The sequence below is a fragment of the Salvelinus sp. IW2-2015 genome, linkage group LG19, assembly GCF_002910315.2.
Source record: "Salvelinus sp. IW2-2015 linkage group LG19, ASM291031v2, whole genome shotgun sequence".
Taxonomy (NCBI): Eukaryota; Metazoa; Chordata; class Actinopteri; order Salmoniformes; family Salmonidae; genus Salvelinus; species Salvelinus sp. IW2-2015.
In genome coordinates, this window is record NC_036859.1 from 19,595,776 (window position 1) to 19,621,002 (window position 25,227).

At 43.4% G+C, this 25,227-nt stretch overlaps 1 protein-coding gene across 2 annotated transcripts in view; it reads left to right on the forward strand.

Annotated features, from left to right (window-relative positions):
- The window catches only part of LOC111979248 (catenin delta-2-like), a 107,851-nt gene that overhangs the window by 76,624 nt on the left and 6,000 nt on the right, over positions 1-25,227 (forward strand). For both annotated transcript variants that reach the window (XM_024009652.2, XM_024009653.2), the window contains 10 exons: positions 456-588; positions 4,454-4,667; positions 9,693-9,876; positions 12,428-12,545; positions 15,506-15,691; positions 17,056-17,244; positions 17,525-17,675; positions 22,922-23,150; positions 24,214-24,298; positions 24,875-25,001. In XM_024009652.2, the coding sequence (XP_023865420.1) occupies positions 456-588; positions 4,454-4,667; positions 9,693-9,876; positions 12,428-12,545; positions 15,506-15,691; positions 17,056-17,244; positions 17,525-17,675; positions 22,922-23,150; positions 24,214-24,298; positions 24,875-25,001 (1,616 nt within the window). The remainder of the gene's footprint in view (positions 1-455; positions 589-4,453; positions 4,668-9,692; positions 9,877-12,427; positions 12,546-15,505; positions 15,692-17,055; positions 17,245-17,524; positions 17,676-22,921; positions 23,151-24,213; positions 24,299-24,874; positions 25,002-25,227) is intronic.

Consider the following 25,227-nt stretch of genomic DNA (forward strand, 5'->3'; position numbering starts at 1 on the left):
CTTAGTGTCTAACTTAGTAGTCATAGATGAATATTGCTACACACACAATAAACCAAACCAAAGGCATTCAAAAGAAAAAGAGAACAAAAAGGTGCCTTATTATTTTCTGTAATGCAGAAATTACATTATACCAAAACACCACTTATAGGAATTACCACCGCAACAGCTTCTGCAATTTACCACGTACAGTAATCACCAGATTGCAGTCATCTGAAAAGATAGATTGAAGATTGCAGTATAATAGACAGTGAGTGAGTGTTTTGTTTAGCACTGTATTGCAATGCTTGTTTTGAGTTCCAAATGGCACCCTATTCCCTATGTGGTGCACTACCTTATGGGCCCTGGTCAAAAGTAGTGCACTAAATAAGGAATAGGGTGCCATTGCGGATGCAGATGCCTGTACAGATCCAGTGCTGTTCTGTATTCATCCCTGTGTTTCCCGTGGTCCCCTGCAGGGAGTTTGGCTGGAGAGACCCAGAGCTGCCTGAGGTGATTCAGATGCTGCAACACCAGTTCCCCTCAGTCCAGTCCAACGCTGCAGCCTACCTCCAACACCTGTGCTTCGGAGACAACAAGATCAAGTCTGAGGTAACCTGCACCAGGCCGATATGGCTACTCATACATTTATACTGCCATGTGCTAGCGGGGACACCTGCATCCATTGCTACACATTATGAAATGTATAGGCCCCATAAAGTTGTTAAATCCGTGGCTAAAACATTGGGCTTAAAAAAAGTCAGAATCAGTCAGTGACTGCCCTGGGCAGCTGTTGTTTCATTTGAAACTTATGAAACATTGCAAAGTCCGCCTCCACCTTCATGTTCAGTACATCATCTAAAATCTATTTAAAAAACCTTTTTCGAGAATAATTCACAATTCAAGCTCAGGATCTATACCAGGTGCTAGAATTGTGAATTCTCCTCACATTAGTGGTCAGATAGTATTGCCTGATCTTGCCTCACCTGACTTTCCTCACCCTAATGTTGGATAGCTTGGTGGTGTCATATCTGTGTGTGATATGTGGGGACATTGGCTGGGTGAGGTAGAGGGATGGTGAGGTGGAGGGATGGTGAGGTATAGGGATGGTGAGATGGGGGAGGTGGAGATGGAGGGATGAGTTGCAAGTGAGATGCTGTCTTGGAGGGATTGGAAGAAAGTCATTAGGTCAGCTGATACCTTTTCCTGGAACACTGCTCATCTCATCGCCTCTCAGACAGATATATCACAGCACAGGCAGCATGGGCAGACACACACACACACACACACACACACACACACACACACACACACACACACACACACACACACACACACACACACACACACACACACACACACACACACACACACACACACACACACACACACACACACACACACACACACACCTTGGCAATCACACACATAGGCACACACACACAGCCGTAGACACACACTATGATATACTATATATACAAAAGTATGTGGACACCCCTTCAAATGAGTGGATATCGTCTATTTCAGCCCATTGCTGACAGGTGTATAAAATCGAGCACACAGCCATGCGATCTCCATAGACAAACATTGGCAGTAGAATGGCCTTACTGAAGAGCTCAGTGACTTTCAACATGGCACCATCATAGGATGCCACCTTTCCAACAAGTCAGTTCGTCAAATTTCTTCCCTGCTAGTGCTGCCCAGGTCAACTGTAAGTGCTGTTATTGTGAAGTGGAAATGTCTAGGAGCAACAACGGCTCAGTCAGTTGTGGACCGCCGAGTGCTGTAAAAATTGTCTATCCTCGGTTGCAACACTCACTACTGAGTTCCAAACTGCCTCTGGAAGCAATGTCAGCACAAGAACTGTTCATCGGGAGCGTCATGAAATGGGTTTCCATGGCCGAGCAGCCGTACACAAGCCTAAGATCACCATGCGCAATGCCAAGCGTCGACTGGAGTGGTGTAAAGCTCGCCGCCATTGGACTCTGGAGCAGTGGAAACATGTTCTCTGGAGTGATGAATCCCGCTTCACCATTTGGCAGTCCGACGGACGAATCTAGGTTTGGTGGAAACCAGGAGAAAGCTACCTGCCCCAATGCATAGTGCCAACTGTAAAGTTTGGTGGAGGAGGAATAATGGTCTGGGGCTGTTTTTCATGGTTCGGGCTAGGCTACTTAGTTCCAGTGAAGGTAAATCTTAACGCAACAGCATACAATGTCATTCTAGACGATTCTGTGCTTTGAACTTTGTGGCAACTCTTTGGGGAAGGCCCTTTCCTGTTTCAGCATGACAATGCCCTTTTGCACGTGGTCCATACTAAAATGGTTTGTCGAGATTGGTGTTGGAGAATTTGACTGGCCTGCACAGAGCCCTGACCTCAACCCCATTGAACACCTTTGGGATGAATTGGAACGCCGACTGCGAGTCAGGCCTAATCGCCCAACATCAGTGCCCGACCTCACTAATGCTCTTGTGGCTGAAGGGAAGCAAGTCCCCACAGCAATGTTCCAACATCTAGTTATAGCAGCAAAAGGGAGACAACTCCATATTAATGCCCATGATTTTGGAATGAGACGTTCGACAAGCAGGTGTCCACATACTTCTGGTCATGTCGTGTATTTATAGTACTGCGAGGCGATGCACGTTAGCTATGTGTGTCATCATGGTACCTTGTCTCGCCTAGCAGTATCTTGGTTATTTTTGGAGTAGAAGGCTGTGTGAAGGAAATTACTATTTAATGGGCACTCTATTTTAGTAACAGTAGAGCAATGGAGATGGAGGGACATTTGTATAGTAAGTCAATGTCTTCATAAACAGAAGGGAATATACAGCATATACTGGATAATGGCAGCATGTACTGTATGTAGCCTGCAATCTTGTGAGCCAGTGTCTATCACCTTTGCCAACAGAGCACCCAGATAAACAGGCTCTGATTTGTAATGGTTTTTCTCCTCTGTGTTTAATTGGAGTTGAGATGGACAGCAAGAGCAGCAGTGCTGATCCATTCTGTTGGGCCTAGCAGCACATCTGCTGACTGTTGGCACCACTCCTCTGGTGTGCGTGCGTACGCACACGTCTGTACGTATGTTTGTGACACTCTACCTGGTCGTCTTATCTCACTTCCTCTGTCACTCTGTCAATATGTCACTCTGTCCTTTGTCTCTCTGTGACAGTGTTTCCTTGGCCTGTCTGTCTGTGTGCAGATTAACCAAAATGTCTGTTATTTTTCATTTTTTAAACAACTGACTGACATTGGTTGAATTATTTGAATTCCATTTAGTTCGTTTTTTTTCTGTGAGCTCAATGCACACTGCAGTTTTTCAAGAGATAAATCAATCCAGTCTAAACTTCGCTATGTAGTTGGGAGTTAGTTGTAGTTTCCAGCAGGCCAATATTCTACATAGTTTAGCGCAGAAAACATATTCATTAACTACAATGACCATTGATCCATTGCATATCTACTTGTCCGGTCTGTGTTTCTTTTACGCCTGCTACGGAAGACAGAAGAATGCGCGATTGTGAGGTAATATAGAGAGCAGCTGTTGCTTCGCAAAGTATCTCTACCTGAAAATACACAATCTCAGTGATTGACAGTTGGTATTAAGCATTCATAAAAGTATGCCTTATTTACTTTGAAGAAAATAGTGATTTTGTCAGACAGCATAGGAAGCAGCTCTATAGAGATGAGATGATGATTTGGAATGAAATAATAAAGTCATCAAACAAATGTATAACATTTTATTAAAGTAAAGTAATGTGAATAAATTATGATTAATAAGTGATAAGCAGTAATAGGCAGTCACTACCATCATGGGACTTTTATTTAATTGTTTTATTCTATGTTGTTACAGCATTCAACCCACATAATGCATAGCGCATTTAATGTAAATAATAAAACATAAATATTTTTTATAATCGAACCGAAACTGAACCGACCTCAAAAGGCACTAATCGCTCAGCACTAATATGCAGCCACGTGACTCTAGAGCCCTCAAGCTCAGCTCTGGACCTCGAAGCCACTACCACTGCGTCTTTTCATTGTTCCCCTCTAATCAGGGACTGATTTAGACCTGGGACACCAGATGAGTGCAATTAATTATTAGGTAGAACAGAAAACCAGCAGGCTCCGGACCTCATAGGGTAGGATTTGAGGACCCCTGCTCTAGAGTAATGAGGGAGGAAGGAACTGTCTGATCTGGCTCTAGTTGATTTATAGAGGAAAGGTACCTGAGTGAAATAAAGAACAGGATTCATAGGGATGCCTCCAGGGATATTGTTGTCAATACTGAAAACTATAGATGACTTCTGTGGCAGACAGTTTGTCAAATTGAACTGTATAGAACAGTAGCTAGCTACACTATTGCATGCATGTTTGTACTGTTCTTTGTCTATCTATTAATTTTGATCTAGTCTTGATCGATTCGTTATGATCCACTAACGTCCTCCTTTTCTCTCCTCTCCCTGTTCCTCTCACCAGATCCGAAGGCAGGGAGGAATCCAGCTGCTGGTGGATCTGCTGGATCACAGGATGACCGACGTGCACCGCAGCGCCTGTGGAGCTTTGAGAAACCTGGTATACGGAAAGGCCAACGATGACAACAAGATCGCCCTGAAGAACTGCGGGGGGATCCCAGCCCTGGTCCGCCTGCTGAGGAAGACCACCGATGTGGAGATCAGGGAGCTGCTTACAGGTAAACAGAGTTTGGTGCTAAGTTTTTACAAAGAGAGACATAACATAGCCTTTCTATATGACATTATAAAGGCTCATACCTGCTTATAGCAAGTTATTAAGCATTTTACCTGGATGCTTATATCTAGAGTTTATACACAAGCTGAATTTAACAGGACATTGGTACTGGGAGCTGGATAACTAACAACTACTGAAGGCTATAGTGGTGAAGAATCAGAAAGGGACTTTTCACATCAACATCCTTAGTCGTGGTTAAGCAGTGGTTAAAACTAATATCCGCAAATGACTTACTGGATAGAAAATTCTTATATTTTATTAAATACAATATGATGTAATACTTGCATGGTGCTATTATCTATTAAAGGAGCGCTGTTCTAATTGAAACATTGCCTAAATGTACTTAGTCAATAACAAGTGAGAGGTTAAATCCCCTAGTCATGTTTATAGAGGGCATTATTTTAATATTTATTTTTTACTGTAGCGAGGATTCTGAGCCTGGAAATGCTTTGGAAATAAATGGTTTGTGCTGGTGCTGTCTTAAAGGAGATTACCATATAAATGAGAAAGCAGTTCAACGCACGGAACACAGAGTCCCTCCTGTCACAAATTAATCAGGCATCAGAAAACCTTCCCGGCCCAGAGGAATTCTGCCTCTTCACTTCTTCTCTTCTGGCTGTTTAAATCAGAGTCACAGTGACCGCCTGCGCCTCCTCTCCCCTCCCTGTGACTGGGCATGGATTAACGGGACTATTTACCCATTTCTCTCCATCTCCCAGCCTTCCCTGTGCCACCGACTGCCAGGAGGCATCCTACTTAGGGAAGCGGTAGCGGCGGTTTATGACATCACAGGAAGCCAAACCAGGTTGTTGTTTTCTCTGCTGCTCTAGCAACACCCCCCCCCCCCCCCCCGCCCGGGAGCTAAAGATGATTATTTAGCGGGAATAAAGCTCCTTTAAATGGCGGATTTCTTGTCTCCTGAGATTAGAGATGTGGATTGTGTCCTGGACTCCAAGTGACATCGAACAGGAACCCATGTTGCTGCACTTACACAGCCAGGACGCAATTAGTCTAGTTTAGTGGAGGGGTGGATGAGATGTGGTCGTGCTGGGTTATGGTTAATCAAGTTGTCCTTCTGTAGTTCTTGGAGTAAATTAATTGAAAAGTAGAGTAGTTGGATGAGATTGAAATGTAGAAATGTACAGCCATCTACAGACAACAATTCATAGACATATACACTGAGTGTACAAAAAGTTTGGAACACCTGCTCTTTCCATGACATAGACTGACCAGGTGAATCCAGGTGAACGCTATGATCCCTTATTGATGTCACCTATTACATCCACTTCAATCAGTGTAGATGGGGAGGAGACAGGTTAAAGAAGGTTTTTAAGCCTTGAGACAATTGAGAGTGAGATTGTGCATGTGTGCCATTCAGAGGGTGAATGGGCAAGATAAAATATTTAAGTGCCTTTGAACGGCGTACCGGTTTGAGTGTGTCAAGAACTGCAACGCTGCTGGGTTTTTCACGCTAAACAGTTTTCCGTGTGTATCAAGAATGGTCCACCACTCAAAGGACATCCAGCCAACTTGACACTGTGGCAAGTATTGGAGTCAACATGGGCCAACATCCCTGTTGAACGCTTTCAACATCTTGTAGTCCATGCTCCGACGAATTGAGGTTGTTCTGAGGGCAAAAGGGGATGCTCTATATTAGGAAGGTGTTCCTAATGTTTTGTACACTCCGTGTATATTTGGTACCCTGGTGGCTCACTATAGAGTGGCTGATTTAATTAGAACGTCATCTGCACTGAATCAGTCCTTTTCCACTTGACTGCGGGCTCACGACACGGCGGCTGCCTCACCTGAACCACAACAGGCTCCTTCCTCAAATTCCATTTCCGTCACCTTGACAACCTGCACAGTGCCCTCACCTTCCACGGCCCCCTGTAGAGTTAATTTAGGTCCAGTTCTGCAGACGGCCCACTTTCTCCCCATGTAATGATGCTCTCGCTCCCCACCTAGCACCCCCCGCACCGCATTGCCTCCCCGATGATGTAAGGCTGAGGCAATTAACCTCTTTCATCTGTCAGGCGAAATAAAAAAATATGTTAAAGGTAGTTATTATGCGCCGAGCCTGCYGCCACTCTAGGCAGCAGCCCTTTCATTTTTGAAAACACAGAAATGCTGTGCGCCGCCCCGAGTGCGGTAAAGTGATGCTCTCTGTAAGATTACTGTCTCCACTAATTATGAGCAACGCAGCTAGTTATTTAGATGCAGAGTAGACCACAAGGAAAACATCCCAACATAACTGATAAGACGAAAGTAGATCTGTGTAATTACATTGTTGTTGTGAGAGGAACGGGTGAAGAGTGACTGACTGCCTCACCACTGGTAATTGCAATCATAAATGCTACGGCTACGGTGTCCTAGGAGGGACATGACACGGCGAAGGTCAACAAGAATTATAAAGTGTTGGGCAGCTGTCAAGGTCATTAACAATCAGTGTGTGTGTGTGTGTGTGTGTGTGTGTGTGTGTGTGTGTGTGTGTGTGGTGTGTGTGTGTGTGTGTGTGTGTGTGTGTGTGTGTTGGGTGTGTGTGTGTGTGTGTGTGTGTGTGTGTGTGTGTGTGTGTGTGTGTGTGGTGTGTGTTGTGGTGTGTGTGAGAGCCCTGCTCAACAAATCACAGTGGTATGTGGTATGGAGTGTTGTAGAGTGAAGGACCCTCTCCTCTTCCTCCTCCTCCCTCTTCCTCTCTCCTCTTATAGATAATTGGCCAGCTCTTGTGCTGTGTGTGTGTATCTCGACCTTTGGCTGACAGCGGCTGCTCACCCCTTAACACCATCCATGGCAGTCACCATGTTCCGACCACATCCTATTGAAAGCAATTTATGGTGACACATGACTCGGTTGTCTTTTTATTATACTTAACAAAAATATAAACGCAACAGGTAGTCCCATCTTTCATGAGCTGAAATAAAATGTTCCATACTCACAAAAAGCCTATTTCTCTCAAATTGTGTGCACAAATTAGTTTACATCCCTGTTAGTGAGCATGTTTCCTTTGCCTAGATAATTCATCCACTTGACAGGTGTGGCATATAAAGAAGCTGATCATTACACAGGTGCACTTTGTGCCGGGGACAATAAAAATCCACTCTAAAATGTGCAGTTTTGTCACATAACACAATGTCACAGATGTCTCAAGTTTTGAGGGAGCGTGCAATTGGCATGCTGACTGCAGGAATGCTCTCCAGAGCTGTTGCCAGAAAATGTAATGTTCATTTCTCTACCATCAGCCTCCTCCAATGTTGTTTTAGAAAATTTGTCAGGACGTCCAACCGGCCACACAACGGCAGACCACATGTAACCATTCCAGCCCAGGACCTTCACATCCAGCATTTTCACCTACGAGATTGTCTGTGGGTTTGCACAAGCCAAGATTTTCTGCACAAACTGTCAGAAATCGTCTCAGGGAAGCTCATCTGCATGCTCGTCGTCCTCACCAGGGTTTTGACTTGACTGCAGTTCGACGTCAAAACCAACTGGTCAAATGCTCACCTTCGATGGCCACTGGCACGCTAGGGAAGTGTGCTCTTCACGGATGAATCCTGGTTTCAACTGTACCGGGCAGATTGCAGACAATGTGTATGGTGTCATGTGGGTGACATCAGCAATATCAACGTTTTGAACCGAATGCCCCATGGTGGCGGTGAGGTTATGGTATGGGCAGGCATAAGCTACGGACAATGAACACAATTGCATTTTATCGATGACAATTTCAATGCACAGAGATATCGTGACGAGATCTCGAGGCCTATGGTTGTGCTATTCATCCGCCGCCTTAACCTCATGTTTCAGCATGATAATACACAGCCTCATGTCATGTCACAAGGATCTGTACACAATTCCTAGAAGCTTAAAATGTTCCAGTTCTTCCATGGCCTGCATTCTCACCAGACATGTCACCCATTGAGCATGTTTGAGATGCTCTGGATTGAAGTGTACGACAGCGTGTTCCAGTTACTGCCATTATCCAGCAACTTCGCACAGCCATTGAAGAGGAGTGGGACAACATTCCACAGGCCACAATCAACAGCCTGATCAACCTTATGCAAAAGGATGTGTCGCGCTGCATGAGGCAAATAGTGGTCACACCAGATACTGACAGATTTTCTGATCCACGCCACTACCTTTTTTTTTAAGGTATCTGTGACCAACATATGCATATCTGTATTCTCAGTCATGTGAAATCCATAGATTAGGGCCTAATGCATTTATTTCAATTGACTGATTTCCTTATATGAACTATAACTCCGTAACATTTTGAAATTGTTGCATGTTGCGTTTATATTTTTGTTCAGTGTATTATGAGGAATGTTATTTTGGTATCATCATACAGCTGCTGTAATTCAGGTTCAGTTGAAGTCATATGCAAACTGGGATGTGAGATACTCTCTGTGGACACGTAATGCCTCTGTTCAGTGTTCAGTAAAGCACCCGAGATTGAGGAGGAAGACTGAAGTCGTAGTCAGTGTGGTTAAAGAGGAGAGAGGAGAGCCCAGCTGCAGAGAGAGAGCTTCCTCCCTGTCTCTGTGTAGGTTACGCATACAGTCTGTGCCAAAGCCGCTGGCTTGGAATGTAATTGGTAGGTTGGCTGGTTGCACATGAAATTACAGAAAAAATTATCCAAATCTATGAAGCCCTAGGTGACCAGTTTATTGCACAATCACGACGGCCTCTCACTAAATCAAAACTAGGGACTGCAATATGCTCTTTTGTGAACATATGCATGACAAATAATTAAACGTTTATAGAATCTTACCGTTTCTTTTCAGTGTTTCGAAAAATGTTGTTACACATGATTCTTATTTCAATTTCAGAGGAGGTATATTCAACTTTTTTTCTTCACAAAGTATACGATTCAGCACAGTTTCCACTCTCATCTGCGCAATATACCTCCTGACCATTCTCCCACGATAAATCACTATTTGTCAACATCTTATCCTATCTGATGTTCTGTGTTCAGGTGTGCTGTGGAACCTGTCGTCGTGTGATGCCCTGAAGATGCCCATTATCCAGGACGCCCTGGCCGTGCTGACCAACGCTGTCATCATCCCCCACTCGGGCTGGGACACCTCGCCCCATCAGGAGGACCGCAAGCTGCACTTGCACTCCTCCCAGGTGCTCCGCAATGCCACTGGCTGCCTCAGGTCAGTACTGTTACTGGACCCTCGGGTCAATCAATCAATCTATCAAATGTATTTGCTAGCTTTTTACATCAGCAGTTGTCACTAAGTCCTTTACAGTTACCCATCATAGTCCCCAAAGCAAAGCAGGAGTGAAAGCACAGTGGCAGGGTTAGAGGTTAAAGTTCACAAGTCATGACAGCGTATGTTAACTCTGAGTTTACATGCAATGGGTGGTAAGGTCTCTTCTGGGGACTTGAACTCTTCTTCTCTGGGTAGATTTTACTGAGAGCAGTCGGCTTCTCGTAGGTCAATATCTTCCTGCTTTGTCGATCCCTAGCTTGTTCCTTTGTGTTGGTAATGCAGTATGTAACACATTGCTCTTTCACACATGAATACTTTGGAAGCTTTGTTCTCATTGTGAATATTGACTTGACGAATGAGGGTTATTGATCAAGGAAGTTTTATCACAGACAATGAATGCCACAAGTGTTAGACTGATTATGTGAACCCATGTATCATGTTTCTAATTACCCACATTATGAGGGATGTTGTGTGAAAACGCCATGTCAGCACTCTTTGAGGCTTAAAGATGCCTGCTCTGCATTAAAGCATCCTATAGTTCTGGAATATTGTCAAAGGGCTTTCTGGTTATAGCGCTGGCATCGGAAGACAATTGGCTGTGTGTCAAGTGTTTCAACTCTTGATATCTGGGCCCGCGTCCCCTGCGTGCCAGCAGGAGAAGCGTCTGTGAAGGAGAATAATGAGATCTTAGCTAATACATTGCCTGTCTGCTCATTCTGGGGTTATTCATTTTAGCTACAGTGCATTACCCTCTCTGTGCAATATGTCACCGCTTCTCTGTTGTGGTATTACCTGCTAATAGTTGATGGAAAGAAAACAAAGGCTTGGGGTCTATTTTAATATGCACACATTACCATGTCAAAGCAGGAAGTGATTAATGGAAGGGAGGTCGGGCTTTGTGGGGACATGTCCCATTCCCATTGGCACCCAGACAGGTAGTCCTCTGCAGCACAACCAATCAGCAGTGCAGCAGCGTGAAGTGGGATGAATCCCGCTGTAAGTGAAATGTGCTGAGTCTTAATGTCTGCCTGTGATGAGGGATGGCTGACTTTACAGTAAATCCCTGAGCTGAGCAGGCTAATTCATCTGTTTCATGGGTCGTTAAGGAACAGAACAGAACAGGGGCTTTGATTGAATGTTTAATGTGCGGGACCAAGATGCCTTGCCACCTGCCGCCTTATCACACATTTGTCCCTCATCATGTGACATTCACTCTGGCAGAACAGAATCACCATGGCTGACAGGGAGCAACGCAGCACACTAGTTGACTTTCATTCTTCACAGGATGCCTCTCTGCCAGGCATCAACTGCTGTGTAATGGGAGAAAGTCTGCCAATATGACCATGGCCCTGACTGATCAGCAAGATAACATACTCACCATCTCTATCTATCACACCCATGCTCACAAAAGAGTCAACAAACCTATGTTCCCTTTTTTGTATAATTTCCTTTCATCTCTGGGGTCAGCTGTTGCGTCTGGTCTACCCTGGGGGGGGGGGGGGGGGRYCAGTGGACAGTGACTGCTGTTTGTGTTGGAACGACCTGATAAAGGACCCCGTATCTCACCTCCTAGACCCCGTCTCTCCCCTCTAAACTCAATGATCATTGGAAGAAAAGAAAAAAACGTAACAGAACAGATACACATAGATTAGATTGATCAATGGCCTGCTTTGTTAATCAGGCCCATTTCAAAGTGCTGGAGGTGCTGACGGGGTCACAAACAGGCCATCAATAATCTCCCTGTCTTTTGGCCCCAAACTCCACCAGCAGGCACTCTTAGATAATGGCCATGGTGTCCATCTAGAGGCCTCCTTTAAGACAAGCCTGTCTGCATCATTACAGACTCTTAGTGACCTGACATTTAAAGGGCAGCAGTGAGGATCTCTTTAGGACAGAGACTGTGTCCCAAATGGCACCCTATTCCCTTGTCAAAAGCGGGACACTATATAGGTAGTATGGGCTGAAATGGGGCTGATGGGCCAGTCTTGTCATGGAGTCAAACTATACTATCGTTAACACCATTTAGCTATAGCCTACATTCATTCATGTATTCATGTTTATGTATCCTTATTTTACCATGTAGGTTGACTGAGAACATATTCTCTTTTACAGCAGCGACCTTGGGAAGTTACAGGGGGGAGGAGATGGGATAAATGAGCCAATTGGAAGCTGGGGATGATTAGGTGGCCATGATGGTATGAGAGGCAGATTGGGAATTTAACCAGGACACCGGAGTTAATATCTCTACTCTTACGTAGATATCTCTACTCTTAATATCTTTACTCTTACGAAGTGCAATGGGCTCTTTAGTGACTACAGAGAGTCAGGACACCCGTTTTAACTTCCCATCCGAAAGACCGATTTTGAGCAATTATGACAACAGTAAGTGAAGATGTATAAATTTAGCCCTGAAATTAAACTGAACTACCTGTAGCTACAGTACAATATTACAGGGATACAGTGCTGAAGAGAAATGTGTCTGTTGTTGCAGGAATGTGAGCTCGGCGGGGGAGGAGGCTCGCAGGAGGATGAGAGAGTGCGAGGGCCTCACTGACGCTCTGCTCTACGTGATCCAGACCGCCTTGGGCAGCAGCGAGATCGATAGCAAGGTTTGACTTTGTGTTTCTTTTCATCTCCCATAAAGAATACAATTTTAACATGACGCTGAGGGAATGACAGACCTGGGCGACCCATCATTACAAAACACTCACACTCACTCACACACACCACAACTATCAAAAGTTGCTGAGAGCTTCGGTGACACCTAGATGAAACGAAGACATAACGCCCAGCATAGACCCCAGACAGTTTGGAAGCAGACCAGAAATATAATCTATCCACACACTTGTTAGCTTCCTGGACTGTTTATAAGTGTATAAGCAATCAGACATCCTATCCACCATAACCACCCTCATCACAACTGACTTCTCCAAGGCCTTTGACAAAATCATACACACCATCACTATTTAATGACTAAACCAATTGGGTGTCAGACCTTCCCTCACACCATGGCTCTGCAGTTTTGTGACCGGCCACAAACAACAGGTAAGCTACCAAGACAGCCTCTCAGACTGGCAGGAACTGATGGGAGGTGTTCCTCAAGGAACTCTTCTGGGCCCTCTCATCTTCCTTCTGGTCACAGAAAGTGCAGCCCGTGATTTTGACAATAGGTGGAAATATGTGGACGATCTAAATCTGGTCCACACGTGTACAACAGGAAACATCAGCACAGCACAGCCCCTGAACAACTTCGACACATGGGTACATGCAAGCAGAATATCACTGAACCCTGCCAAGTGAAAAATCCTATCAGTGACCTTCACAAGAAATCCACCTGTCCCATGCCGTCTCTGGAATGAGTGCCAGGATCTCAAAGTGTGTGATAGTGTGAAGACTTTAGGGTTAATGGTACAGAAGGACTTACAATGGAGCAAGTAGGTTGCTACAATGGTAATCAAGAGCAACAGAATAATTTTTCTCTTTCGCCGCCTTAAAAGGTTCCAAGTGTCGTAGGAAGACCTGGTTAGCATTTACACCGGCTACATACGTCCCACCCTGGAGTATGCCGCTCCTGCGTGGCACAGCTCACTGACCCAGGACCATTCTGATGACCTGGAGCGTATTCAGCAGAGAGCATGCCTCACCATCCTCGGAGGATACTCCAGTTATACTGAGGCACTTCAGACCCTGTCCCTACCCCGGCTTCATGAAAGACAGACAGCTCTGACTTCACTGTCAGCCTCCTAAACTCTCATTTCAGAGACTGGCTACCCCCTGACCAAATCACAGTAACCCGCAGCCTAAACAAACTGACTATGCTAAAGTCTAGAACTGAATGGTACATGAGGTCACCAATCCCATATTTCTGCTCATTGATTAATGAGTCACTTTAAGACCACAGGACATTATCGATGTACATTTTCTTTTACTCGTATTTTTGTATTTTGTTGCTCTTATCGATTAATATGTTGTATGTTAATGGGATTCAGTTTGTATTGACTGCTATATGAGTAAAATAAAACTAGAAAAACACGTTGTGTACCTGGATCGGTGTGTCCTGAAGGTTGCCTCCCTGACTCTCTCCACCTCCTCATCCCCTGTAAATGATCTTCTTTATCAGGATTTAGTTGCTTAACACCTCTCCTGTCCTTGCTGGTGCACTGCATAGAGAGATAGGGAGAATCTACTGTGCAGTCTGGCTAGCAAAGATCATCAACAGCTCTGATTACACTGGTCATTTCCCAAAAGCCAATACCAGATGTCCAATTTCCTGCGAATGAATTCCTCAGAGTCTATGGAGTTAATGTTTTGAAATGTATTATTTAGGATAATACAAACAGCGCCTGTTTATATTATGTTGAGATTATATCCTTTATACGTACTAGTCAATGTTCAACTATTGGACGGATTCAATCACAGGTCAGGCATGGAGAAATTGACACACTCAGTCAATGTCAGATTCTGTGTGGTTCAAGGTCACCTGTTTATGGCTTGTAAAATACCTTGTGAATCAGAGAAAAAAAGGGACAAGATACTCCGTACGTACAGTACATGATAACCTCGAGCAGTGCAACGCACACACTACATTATCCCGATGTCAAGCAATAACAATGACAAACTGTTCTTCCCTAATAAAATACCTTCCCGATCTGCCCTCTCTGCTACAGTCATAAAGATACAGTAGGTTATGGTACCGTAAAGCTCCTCTGATTGTACCACTACGTACACGCTCTAAATGAGTTCCCTATTTTGTTTGGTTTCCGAGGGCCTTTGTTATGTCTGGACTACTTTCTGCCAACCAGTTTGAAGGAGATCTGGTCAGCCCTAATCCCACTCAAAATCCTTTACAAGACCAAAGTCACCCCACTACATTATTTTCTGCCTCAATGATCACTACAATGGGATTAGCACTACTGTAATGCTCTGGCCTGGATCCAGCACAGCAATCTAACCAGTACAATGAGTTAGTCATACATTAGGAACAGATGCACTTGACTTTACTATACCAATCGCATTTGCAATTTACAGACTGGTCAATTAATGTACCAATCGTCTTTACTTACTGGTCGCCTTTAAATACTAGTTACAGAGCTATTCTTTAATTCTTGCACTGTTAATTGTATTATTGAAGGGTTGCCATCTGCTTTGTTTAGCTGTTGGCATTCTGTAAGATGTCATTAAGTAAAAGTGTCAACATACATACATTAAGCAATGGAGCCATGGCCTATTGCATTGCTTGTGCTGTCTATTCGAAAGCAAACAGCAACAGACAGATATTTGACTTATGCATTTGCCCCAGTTTATAGCATCCTTATAGCATCCTGTCCACTTACATTGGAGGAAATTAACAGTCATCACCTTTAACTGTATTTATCACTACATGGCCGACATGCATACATCTCATGGCACGCCTCAAATTAAAATACTGCTCATCTCTTGATCTCTCTCTCTCTTTCTTTCTCTCTCTCTCCCTCTCTCTCTCTTTTTGTCTCTCTCTTCCTCTCCCCCTCTCTCCTTTCCCCCACTCCCTCCCTCTATCTTTCGTCATCTCCCTCTTTTGTCCTTGCAGACCATTGAAAACTGTGTGTGCATTTTGAGGAACCTCTCGTATCGACTAGCTGCAGAGACATCTCAGGGACAGCAGATAGGCACGGATGAGCTTGATGGATTGCTTTGTGGCGATGCCAACGGCAAGGATGCCGAGAGCTCTGGTTGCTGGGGGAAGAAGAAGAAGAAAAAGAAGGCCCATGATCAGGTGGGTTCCTCTCCACTGCAGCTGTTAGCAATTAGCCAGCATGTTACAGCAGTGGTGCTGGAAGCCCGGCTAGGGAGGGGGGTCTACATCTCATGGATAATTACACATTTACTGGGTTTAGTTCTGAAAGAGGGTCTTCTGGTTTTTTCTGGCTTCTGCTGCCAAGCCTGGGAAAATAAACTGCCAAAGTCAAGGTTGGATTATTATCTAACTGAGTTGGATTATGCTATTCAGTGGGATTGAAATGTCGGTACAAATAATCTAATCTGGCATACATTAGATGCTCATGCAGTTGGTAAGGTGTGGATGATTTAGTATGTGAGATATGCCACATGGATGTTATGTTGCTGGATGCTGATTCTTAATAATGTTTATCTTGTAAGTAAATAATTCAGAAAGCAGTGCGTGACTCACTTGTCACTCAAGTCTCAACCATATTAAGTGTTTTCAATATTTTCATTGTTCTTTGATAATTAAAGATAACTGCCCCTGAAAACCAACTTCTCATTTAGAAAACAGCCTATGTGGCATCGATATGAGTCAGAAACATTTATTCTACTGTGGAAATTACTACAAAGTGTAAATAGGATAATTTTGGTCATAAAGTCAGTCTCGTCCAAAACAGAGTTTTGTTAGACTTGTGGTCGTGACTGCATCACAACGTAAATTAAGGTTTGGTTTGTTTTAATCCTGCCCACATGCCGACAGCTGGCAGCACACAAGTGATCATACATTTCGGAGTGCAGCTGCACACGACCCGATCGTAATGCCTGTGTTAAATGTGGGTTGACTTTGGTTATCCCTTTGGGTCCAGTTGGGGACCATCGGTAAATTACACAAAGTACATGGAACAATATGTTTGCATTTCAATGACTTGAAAACCTCAAACCAAACTATAAATTGTATAAATTAATATACAAATATTAAAAGCATTTAATGGGAACTAAAAGGTGTGCAACATGAAAATATTGTCTCATTTACATTGTGTAATTTATTGACAGTCCCTAACAAACCCCGGAGAAAGGCTATCCAAAGTCAAACCAATTTTGCTGCAGTCGCACACCAACCGACTGAAGCTAATTGGCTAAATAATTTGGCTAACTCCTTACACCTGCGAACACACACAAGACACTCACATCAAACCACACCCCGAAACCATCTCACGTTTGAAATCAGTTATGATTCCATGACTAGCATTTCTTAATCAACCAAATCTTAAACAAGGCCAAATCAGGTAGTGCAGTCCCCCTTTAAGCAATTTTTAGTGGCACTGTAACTAAGTGGTGTTGTCAAACTGTTTGATGTCACATCTTATGCCTGTAGTATTGATAAGTAGTAATATTCCACCATTCTGTGTCACCCAGTGGGATGGTGTGGGGCCCTTCCCGGACTCAGCTGACCCTCCCAAAGGCATTCAGATGCTGTGGCACCCCACCATCGTCAAGCCCTACCTCACACTCTTGTCTGAGTGCTCCAACCCAGACACCCTGGAGGGGGCGGCCGGGGCTCTGCAGAACTTGGCTGCAGGCAGCTGGAAGGTACAGCACAGTACAGTAAGCTATGGTCTCCATCCTCAGAGCTGCTCCAGCGGCAGCCATTTTCTTTTCACACTGTCATTGTCAAACTGTCAAAAATAACTTGCATTAGACATTGGTTGCTCTTAGCTCACTGCAACATTAAGAAAGCGTGAGGTACTACTGGAGAAATGCTATATTGGGCAGTGTTCGGGGGGTATACTATTCCGGTTGTTGTCCCATATATAGAGCATAATGATGTGTGTTTTTATATGATGAAGTGTGACTCTGTCTTCTCTTTCTCCTCTCCTTTCTCCAGTGGTCTGTGTATATCCGTGCGGCAGTGAGGAAAGAGAAGGGTCTGCCCATCCTAGTGGAGCTGCTGAGGATCGACAACGACAGGGTGGTGTGTGCCGTGGCCACAGCTTTAAGAAACATGGCCTTAGACGTCAGAAACAAAGAACTCATCGGTAAGTGTAGTTGTCAGTGAATCAATATTGTACATTCATACATTCTACATGTATGTTTGTGTGTGTGTGCATTCGTGCGAGTATGTAAGCATGCTCATGCATATGCGTTTATATACAGTGCATTCGGGAAATATTCAGACCCTGTGACTTTTTCCACATTTTCTTACATTACAGCCTTGTTCTAAAAAGTATTAAATACATGTTTTCTTTATCAAACTACACACAATACCCCATAATGACAAAGCGAAAACAGGTTTTTAGAAATGTTTGCAAATGTGTGTGTATATATATATATATATATATATATATATATATATATATATATATATATATATATATATATATATATATTAAAAAAAAAAAAAATACCTTATTTACTATTTACTAAGTATTCAGACCCTTTGCTATGAGACTCGAAATTGAGCTCAGGTACATCCTGTTTCCATTGATCCGTTGACAGTGCAGTTGTCAGAGCAAAAACCAAGCCATGAGGTTGAAGGAATTGTCCGTAGAGCTCAGAGACAGGATTGTGTCAAGGCACAGATCTGGGGATGGGTACCAAAAAATGTCTGCAGTATTGAAGGTCCCCAAGAACACAGTGGCCTCCATCAATCTTAAATGGAAGAAGTTTGGAACCACCAAGACTCTTCCTAGAGCTGGCTGCCCGGCCAAACTGCGCAATCGGGGGAGAAGGGCCTTGATCAGGGAGGTGACCAAGAACCCGATGGTCAGTCTGACATGGCTCCAGAGTTCCTCCGTGGAGATGGGAGATTCTTCCAGAAGAACAGCCATCTCTGCAGCACTCCACCAATCAGGCCTTTATGGTAGAGTGGCCTGGCGGAGGCCAATCCTCAGTAAAAAGCACATGACAGCCCGCTTGGAGTTTTGAGAGAAACAAGATTCTTTGGTCTGATGAAACCAAGAACTCTTTAGCCTGAATGCCAAGCGTCACGTCTGGAGGAAACCTGGCACCAAACCTACGGTGAAGCATGGTGGTGGCAGGGACAGGGATACTAGTCAGGATCGAGGGAATGATGAACAGAGCAAAGTACAGAGATCCTTGATGAAAACCTGCTCCAGAGTGCCCAGGAACTCAAACTGGGGCGAAGGTTCACCTTCCAGCAGGACAACGACCCTAAGCACACAGCCAAGACAACGCAGGAGTGGCTTCGGAACAATTCTCTGAATGTCCTTGAGTGGCGCAGCCAGAGTCCGGACTTGAAACCGATCGAACACCTCTGGAGAGACCTGAAAATAGCTGTGCAGCGACGCCCCATCCAACCTGACAGAGCTTGATAGGATCTGCAGAGAAGAATGGGATAAATTCCCCAAATACGGGTGTGCCAAGCTTGTAGCGTCAAACCCAAGAAGACTCGATGCTGTAATCACTGCCAAAGGTGCTTCAACAAAGTACTGAGTAAAGGGTCTGAATAGTTATGTAAATGTGATATTTTAATGTTTTTATTTATTATAAATTTGCAAACATTTCTAAAAACCTGTTTTGCTTTGTCATTATGGGCTATTGTGTTAAGATTGATGAGGGAAAAAAAGATTTGCTCCATTTCAGAAGAGGGCCGTAACTTAACAAAATGTGGGAAAAGTCAAGGGGTCTGATTACTTTCCGAATGCACTGTATGTGTGCCCCCATAGACAATGTGTGCACTTCTCTGCAGCAAACTATACTAGCCTATTTCTCTACTAAGATGGGTGTGCACTGCAGAGCTCTCTTTGTGGACTGTGTTCACATGGTTGAAATTCTCCTCATGACAGCACTAAAAGACTATTGATCTCTCTAATAAACGAGATGTTCTGTTGGACCTCGGCATCTCCATAGCAACTGCTCTTGCCGTCTCAGGCTGGTGCTCTGTGCTAAGTAGATGTGTGTATCATGTCATAGAGCCGCAGGCCTTCGGACTCCCAACTCTGTGTTGGTAGAATAAAGGGTAGTAACCCACAATTATCTGTTTACATGCTTAAGTCATGTTAAGACAAATTTATGTCTGGTTAAATCTGACGCTACTGATAGCCATGTAAAGGGGGATTTCGTTATTGGCGTTTCATTGACATTATAGCCACTATTACACACAGCATATATAAAGTGTGTATTACGTGTAACTTGGACAATTACCTTTGTGATAATCATCAGCTCAAATTATTTTCACCCTCTTTGTTAATCTACATTACAAACAGTGATGTAGTTGTTAAAAAATAGGTAGGTAAACTCACTGTTTGCGGTGAATAAAGTAACACGCTATATACTTTCAACCGTCACGCAAAATCCAGAAGGGCTCCCGAGTGGCGCAGCGGTCTAAGGCACTCCATCTCAGTGCAAGAGGCATCACTACAGTCCCTGGTTCGAATCCAGGCTGTATCACATCCGGCCATGATTGGGAGTCCCATAAGGCGTCGCACAATCGTCCCAGCGTCGTCTGGGTTTGGCCGGGGTAGGCTGTCATTGTAAATATGAGTTTGTTCTTAACTGACTTGCATAGTTAAATAAAGGTTCAATATAAAAAAGGTGCATAAACTGCATTTACTTGCGTTTATCCTCCACTACACCACTGATTACAAACACATGTTGTGTTGTTTCTAATGCTTTGAAGACTATACTATGACTATACTATGAATCACACAAAGCGATTGTGCATTGGCAAGACATTCTCAGTCGTTCTCATTCCCAGGCCTCCCTTTAAAACGTAAGTGTTTTCTATGAAAATGCCATTACCTGGGAGGTGTCAAGGGGTTTGATATTTCCATCCCAGCTACAAATGTTGTGTCCTCAGGCCTACAGTAGAGTATGAGTGTTTAGCGGGGTATTAAAAAGCCCCATTGAGCAGAAGATGGATGTATTAAGCCCTCGTCACATAGCTGTAAATGTCAGGCTGGGAGTTTGAGGCTGTATTGTGAATTATTAAAAGCACTGCTCCATGAATTTCTCTCTCAATTTCTCTCTCAATTTCTCTCGCACCTTTCACCTTTCACATGCTGATGCACATCCTTCCTTTCTCTCTCTTCCTCTATTATTCTCTCTATCCTTTTCTTATGCCCTAGTTTTCTTGTTTTTGACTAAAATCCATATGGATTGTATTATATATTCTTAAGCATCATTCCCATACGTATATCCTTTGTCTTCTTTATTCTTCTTCAAGTGGATGCCTCAGTGTGAAGTGCCATATTTATTGTTTTCCTGTCAAGTCAAGAAATCCTCTTTAGCTCAATCGCTCACTGCTCATGGGGGACATAGCCTTTATAGGACAAGGGGCTTGTACACGTCTCTGACCTTGAAGGCTCTCCTGCTGTCCACTGAGTAGTGACAAGGTTAGATAATGTGAAGTATAGTAAATACTGCTTGTCTTTATCAGTTTCTGTTATATTGGCCATTTGCTACCATTTCCCCTCTGTTGCTGTTGTGAATATGAAGGTATACACACAGAACACTGCGTCGTGGAGAACATGCGTATGTATTTATAGAAGAATATTGTTTTTCTGCGTCCATGGTTCTAATCTGTTCCCTAATAGCACATACAGTACCAGTCAAAAGTTTGGACACACCTACTTATTCAAGGGTTTTTCTTAATTTTTACTGTTTTCTACATTGTAGAATAATAGTGAAGACATCAACACTCTTAAATAACACATGGAATCATGTAGTAAGCAAAAAAGTGTTAAACAAATCTAAATATATTTTAGATTCTTCAAAATTCAAAAGGCACTCGCACATCTGAGCAATCTTTTTTGCAGGTACATGGTAATAGTTGAACAAGATGAAGGAAAAAGGAAACCGCACACTGCTCTTGATAGTATCACTGATCTTTAATAAGCTTACGTATCGGCCTCACGGCCTTCGTCAGAGCTTTTGTGAGTTAAAAAAACGTAGATTCTTCAAAATAGCCACCCTTTGTCTTAACAGCTTTGCACACTCTTGGCATTCTCTCAACCAGCTTCATGAGGAATGTTTTTCCAGCAGTTTTGGAGTTCCCACTTAATGCTGAGCACTAGTTGGCTGCTTTTCCTTCACTCTGCGGTCCAACTCATCCCAAACCATCTCAATCGGGTTGAGGTCGGGTGATTATGGAGGCCAGGTCATCTGATGCAGCACTCCATCACTCTCCTTCTTGGTAAAATAGCTCTTACACAGCATAGACTTGTGTTTTGGGTCATTGTCCTGTTGAAAAACAAATGACAGTCCCACTAAGCGCAAACCAGATGGGATGTCATATCGCTGCAGAATGCTGTGGTAGCCATGCTGGTTAACTGTGCCTTGAATTCTAAATAAATCACTGACAGTGTCACCAGCAAAGCACCTCCTCCATGCTTCACGGTGGGCACCACACATGCAAATATCATCCGTTCACCTACTCTGCGTCTCACAAAGACACGGTGGTTGGAACCAAAAATCTAAAATTTGGACTCATCAGACCAAAGAACAGATTTCCACCGGTCTAATGTCTATTTCTTGGACCAAGCCAGTCTCTTCTTCTTATTGGTGTCCTTTAGTAGTGGTTTCTTTGCAGCAATTTGACCATGAAGGCCTGATTTCACATAGTCTCCTCTGAACAGTTGATGTTGAGATGTATCTGTTACTTGAACTCTGTGGTGCAATCTGAGGTGCAGTTAAATGCCGATTTTTGAGGCTGGTAACTCTAATGAACTTATCCTCTGCAGCAGAGATAACTTTGGGTCTTCCTTTCCTGTGGCGGTCCTCATGAGAGCCAGTTTCATCATGGCGCTTGATGTTTCTTTGCGACTGCACTTGAAGAAACTTTCAAAGTTCTTGGCATTTTCCAGATTGACTGACCTTCATGTCTTAAAGTAATGATGGACTGTCGTTTCTCTTTGCTTATTTGAGCTGTACTTGTACTTGGCTCAAATGCATTAAGAAGGAAATAAATTCTACAAATTAACTTTTAACAAGGCACATCTGTTAATTGAAATGCATTCCAGGTGACTACCTCATGAAGCTGGTTGAGAGAATGCCAAGAGTGTGCAAAGCTGTCATCGAGGCAAAGGGCGGCTACTTTGAAGAATCTCAAATATAAAATGTATTTTGATTTGTTTAACACTTTTTTGGTTACCACATGATTCCATATGTGTTATTTCATAGTTTTGATGTCTTCACTATTATTCTACAATGTAGAAAATAGTCAATATATAGAAAGACCCTTGAATGAGTAGGTGTGGCCAAACTTTTAAAAGGTTCATATACAGTATAACTAACCATGAGGTTTTTTTTCTTTCCACAACAGGCAAGTACGCAATGAGAGACTTGGTCCACCGATTGCCCGGGGGGAACAACAACAGCAGTGGTGGGACTGCTGCCAGTGCTATTGGGAAGACCATGTCGGACGACACTATCACGGCTATCTGCTGTGCCCTGCACGAGGTCATCACTAAGAACATGGAGAACACCAAGGCTCTGCGTGATGCTGGAGGCATCGAGAAACTCATCGGCATCGCCAGGAGCAAAGGAGACAAGTAGGTGTCCAGAAGTCATGCTGTCCTCACCCTAATTTGGGAACCCAGAGGAAAAGCTTGCATGCCTGCTGTCCAGCTATTCTACTGTATATAACATTTTAACACACTGTCACAAAAGACTATGTTCATGGACTCTAACCTTCAACCCTAACACCAACACACAGCCCTCCTGCTCAGCTAGTAATTGTATATGGATTGTAGCATTAATGTAACTGCTGATCGGGACACGGAGCTGTAAGTACGTACTACGGTTCTGATCATTTCCCTCTTAATTCACTTCAGTATATTTTTTTAATGATGTTTTCTCTACAACTCACCACTGTAGAGAAATGCCTTTTAAAGGTAGCTAATTGTGGTTTTTATGTTTTCTCGTTTGGGATTTTATGAGCCCAAATTTCCCTTATAAGCTTTTAGTTTGCAACTAGCAGGGTAACTTAATTGAGTGGTGTACCTTGGCTTCCTCTCCAGTTAGTCCGGTGATGCACTTGCCTAATGTTGCCAAGGACAACAGACTCTGTACAACTGTAAGAATATATTGCCTCATAGAGTAGAAATGTATTATCTGGGATAAAGAGAAAAATCATCTTTAAGAGTCTTGACAGAAGAGAAGTGTTGCTATATCTGCAGTGCTATGATGTAATAACTTTTGATTATTCCATATCTCTGGTGGGAATCAGAATGAAGGATGCGTGGTTAATTGAATCACCTCTGGCGCTGACAGTTGTGGCTCATGGAGTTTCTGTGCAGAGATAGAGGATAGGTGCTGTGTGAGAGAGAGCCTCTGATGCTAAACTGATTGGATTTATCTCTGCTAATTGCTTTTTCCATTTGAGATTTGTCTTGTTTTTGTGCAGAAATGACAATGGTGCTAAAGTACAGAGTTACCTTGTTTGCATTTTATGTTCGCTTTGAATGTTTGTCTGAAAAATTATCGATTGAATTCGTTTCTAAATGTTTTTGTACCGGCGATCTTTCATCTAGCAGCGAGCATTCCAAACCTTTTGTTTAGAACATTTGGTTCTAGTCATCTGAGTAAAATTAAGTCTTGTGTTTCTCTTCCCAGACACACACCCAAAGTGGTGAAAGCAGCCTCTCAAGTCCTCAACAGTATGTGGCAGTACAGAGACCTTCGCAGCCTCTACAAAAAGGTGTGTAATACAAATAACTTTCTGCCACCACAAGAAATCTGCTGAAGGAGCTCTTGAAAGTTTAACACATTAGTCTCTTGAGTTGTTTTTTATGCTCTTATTAAAAAGAGAGAGAGAGTAAATGGCAAAAACTGTGCAGCAGTGCATGCGTGACAGTTCAGTAAGTTCACTAAGCAACACAAGTGCAAGAATGTATAGTGAGAGTAAAGCTGGAATCCCTCTGGGCTGCAGTTTAATGAACTAAAGAATCTATCAATGTTGACCTGAGGAGAGGAGACAAACATGCTTTAATGAAACAAGACAGATTAAGAATTAGAGGGTTTAAAGGCTTTGAGAGGGGGAGAAAAACCAAGCTCTGCAAGACTGGTGTTGCATGCTTTACTAAAATGGATAGAGAGTCATTCTCGTAACATCCTCCTGTTCTACTTTGCCTCATTTTAATGTGTGGACAGTTTCTAACCCATTTGCTATTTGACCAGATTATTTTAGATCATTGAGTATGAGCATTCAGTACATAATACAGTATGTTGCAGTTCATTATAGCTAAATTCCCTAATGCATCTTATTTTCCCCCAGGATGGATATTCTCAGTATCATTTTGTTGGCTCATCCTCTACAATAGAAAGAGATAGACAAAGACCATATTCTTCCTCCCGCACCCCATCCATCTCGCCCGTACGTACATCTCCAAATAATCGATCAGGTGAGTCCACTGTTGTCTCTCCTTCTGCCCTCCCACTCCATCAAGCCACTACTGACAGACACCCAGGATCAGTACCTGTTGGTGGACAAGTAGTATGCATGTCAGTGTGTAGGTGTATTCTCTCTTTACCCCATGAAAATACTGGACATCTTTTGCAAACTCACGAGGCTGATCATCCTTTAGAGCATGTGTCAAATGGATGGCCAAGTGTCTGCGGGTTTTTGCT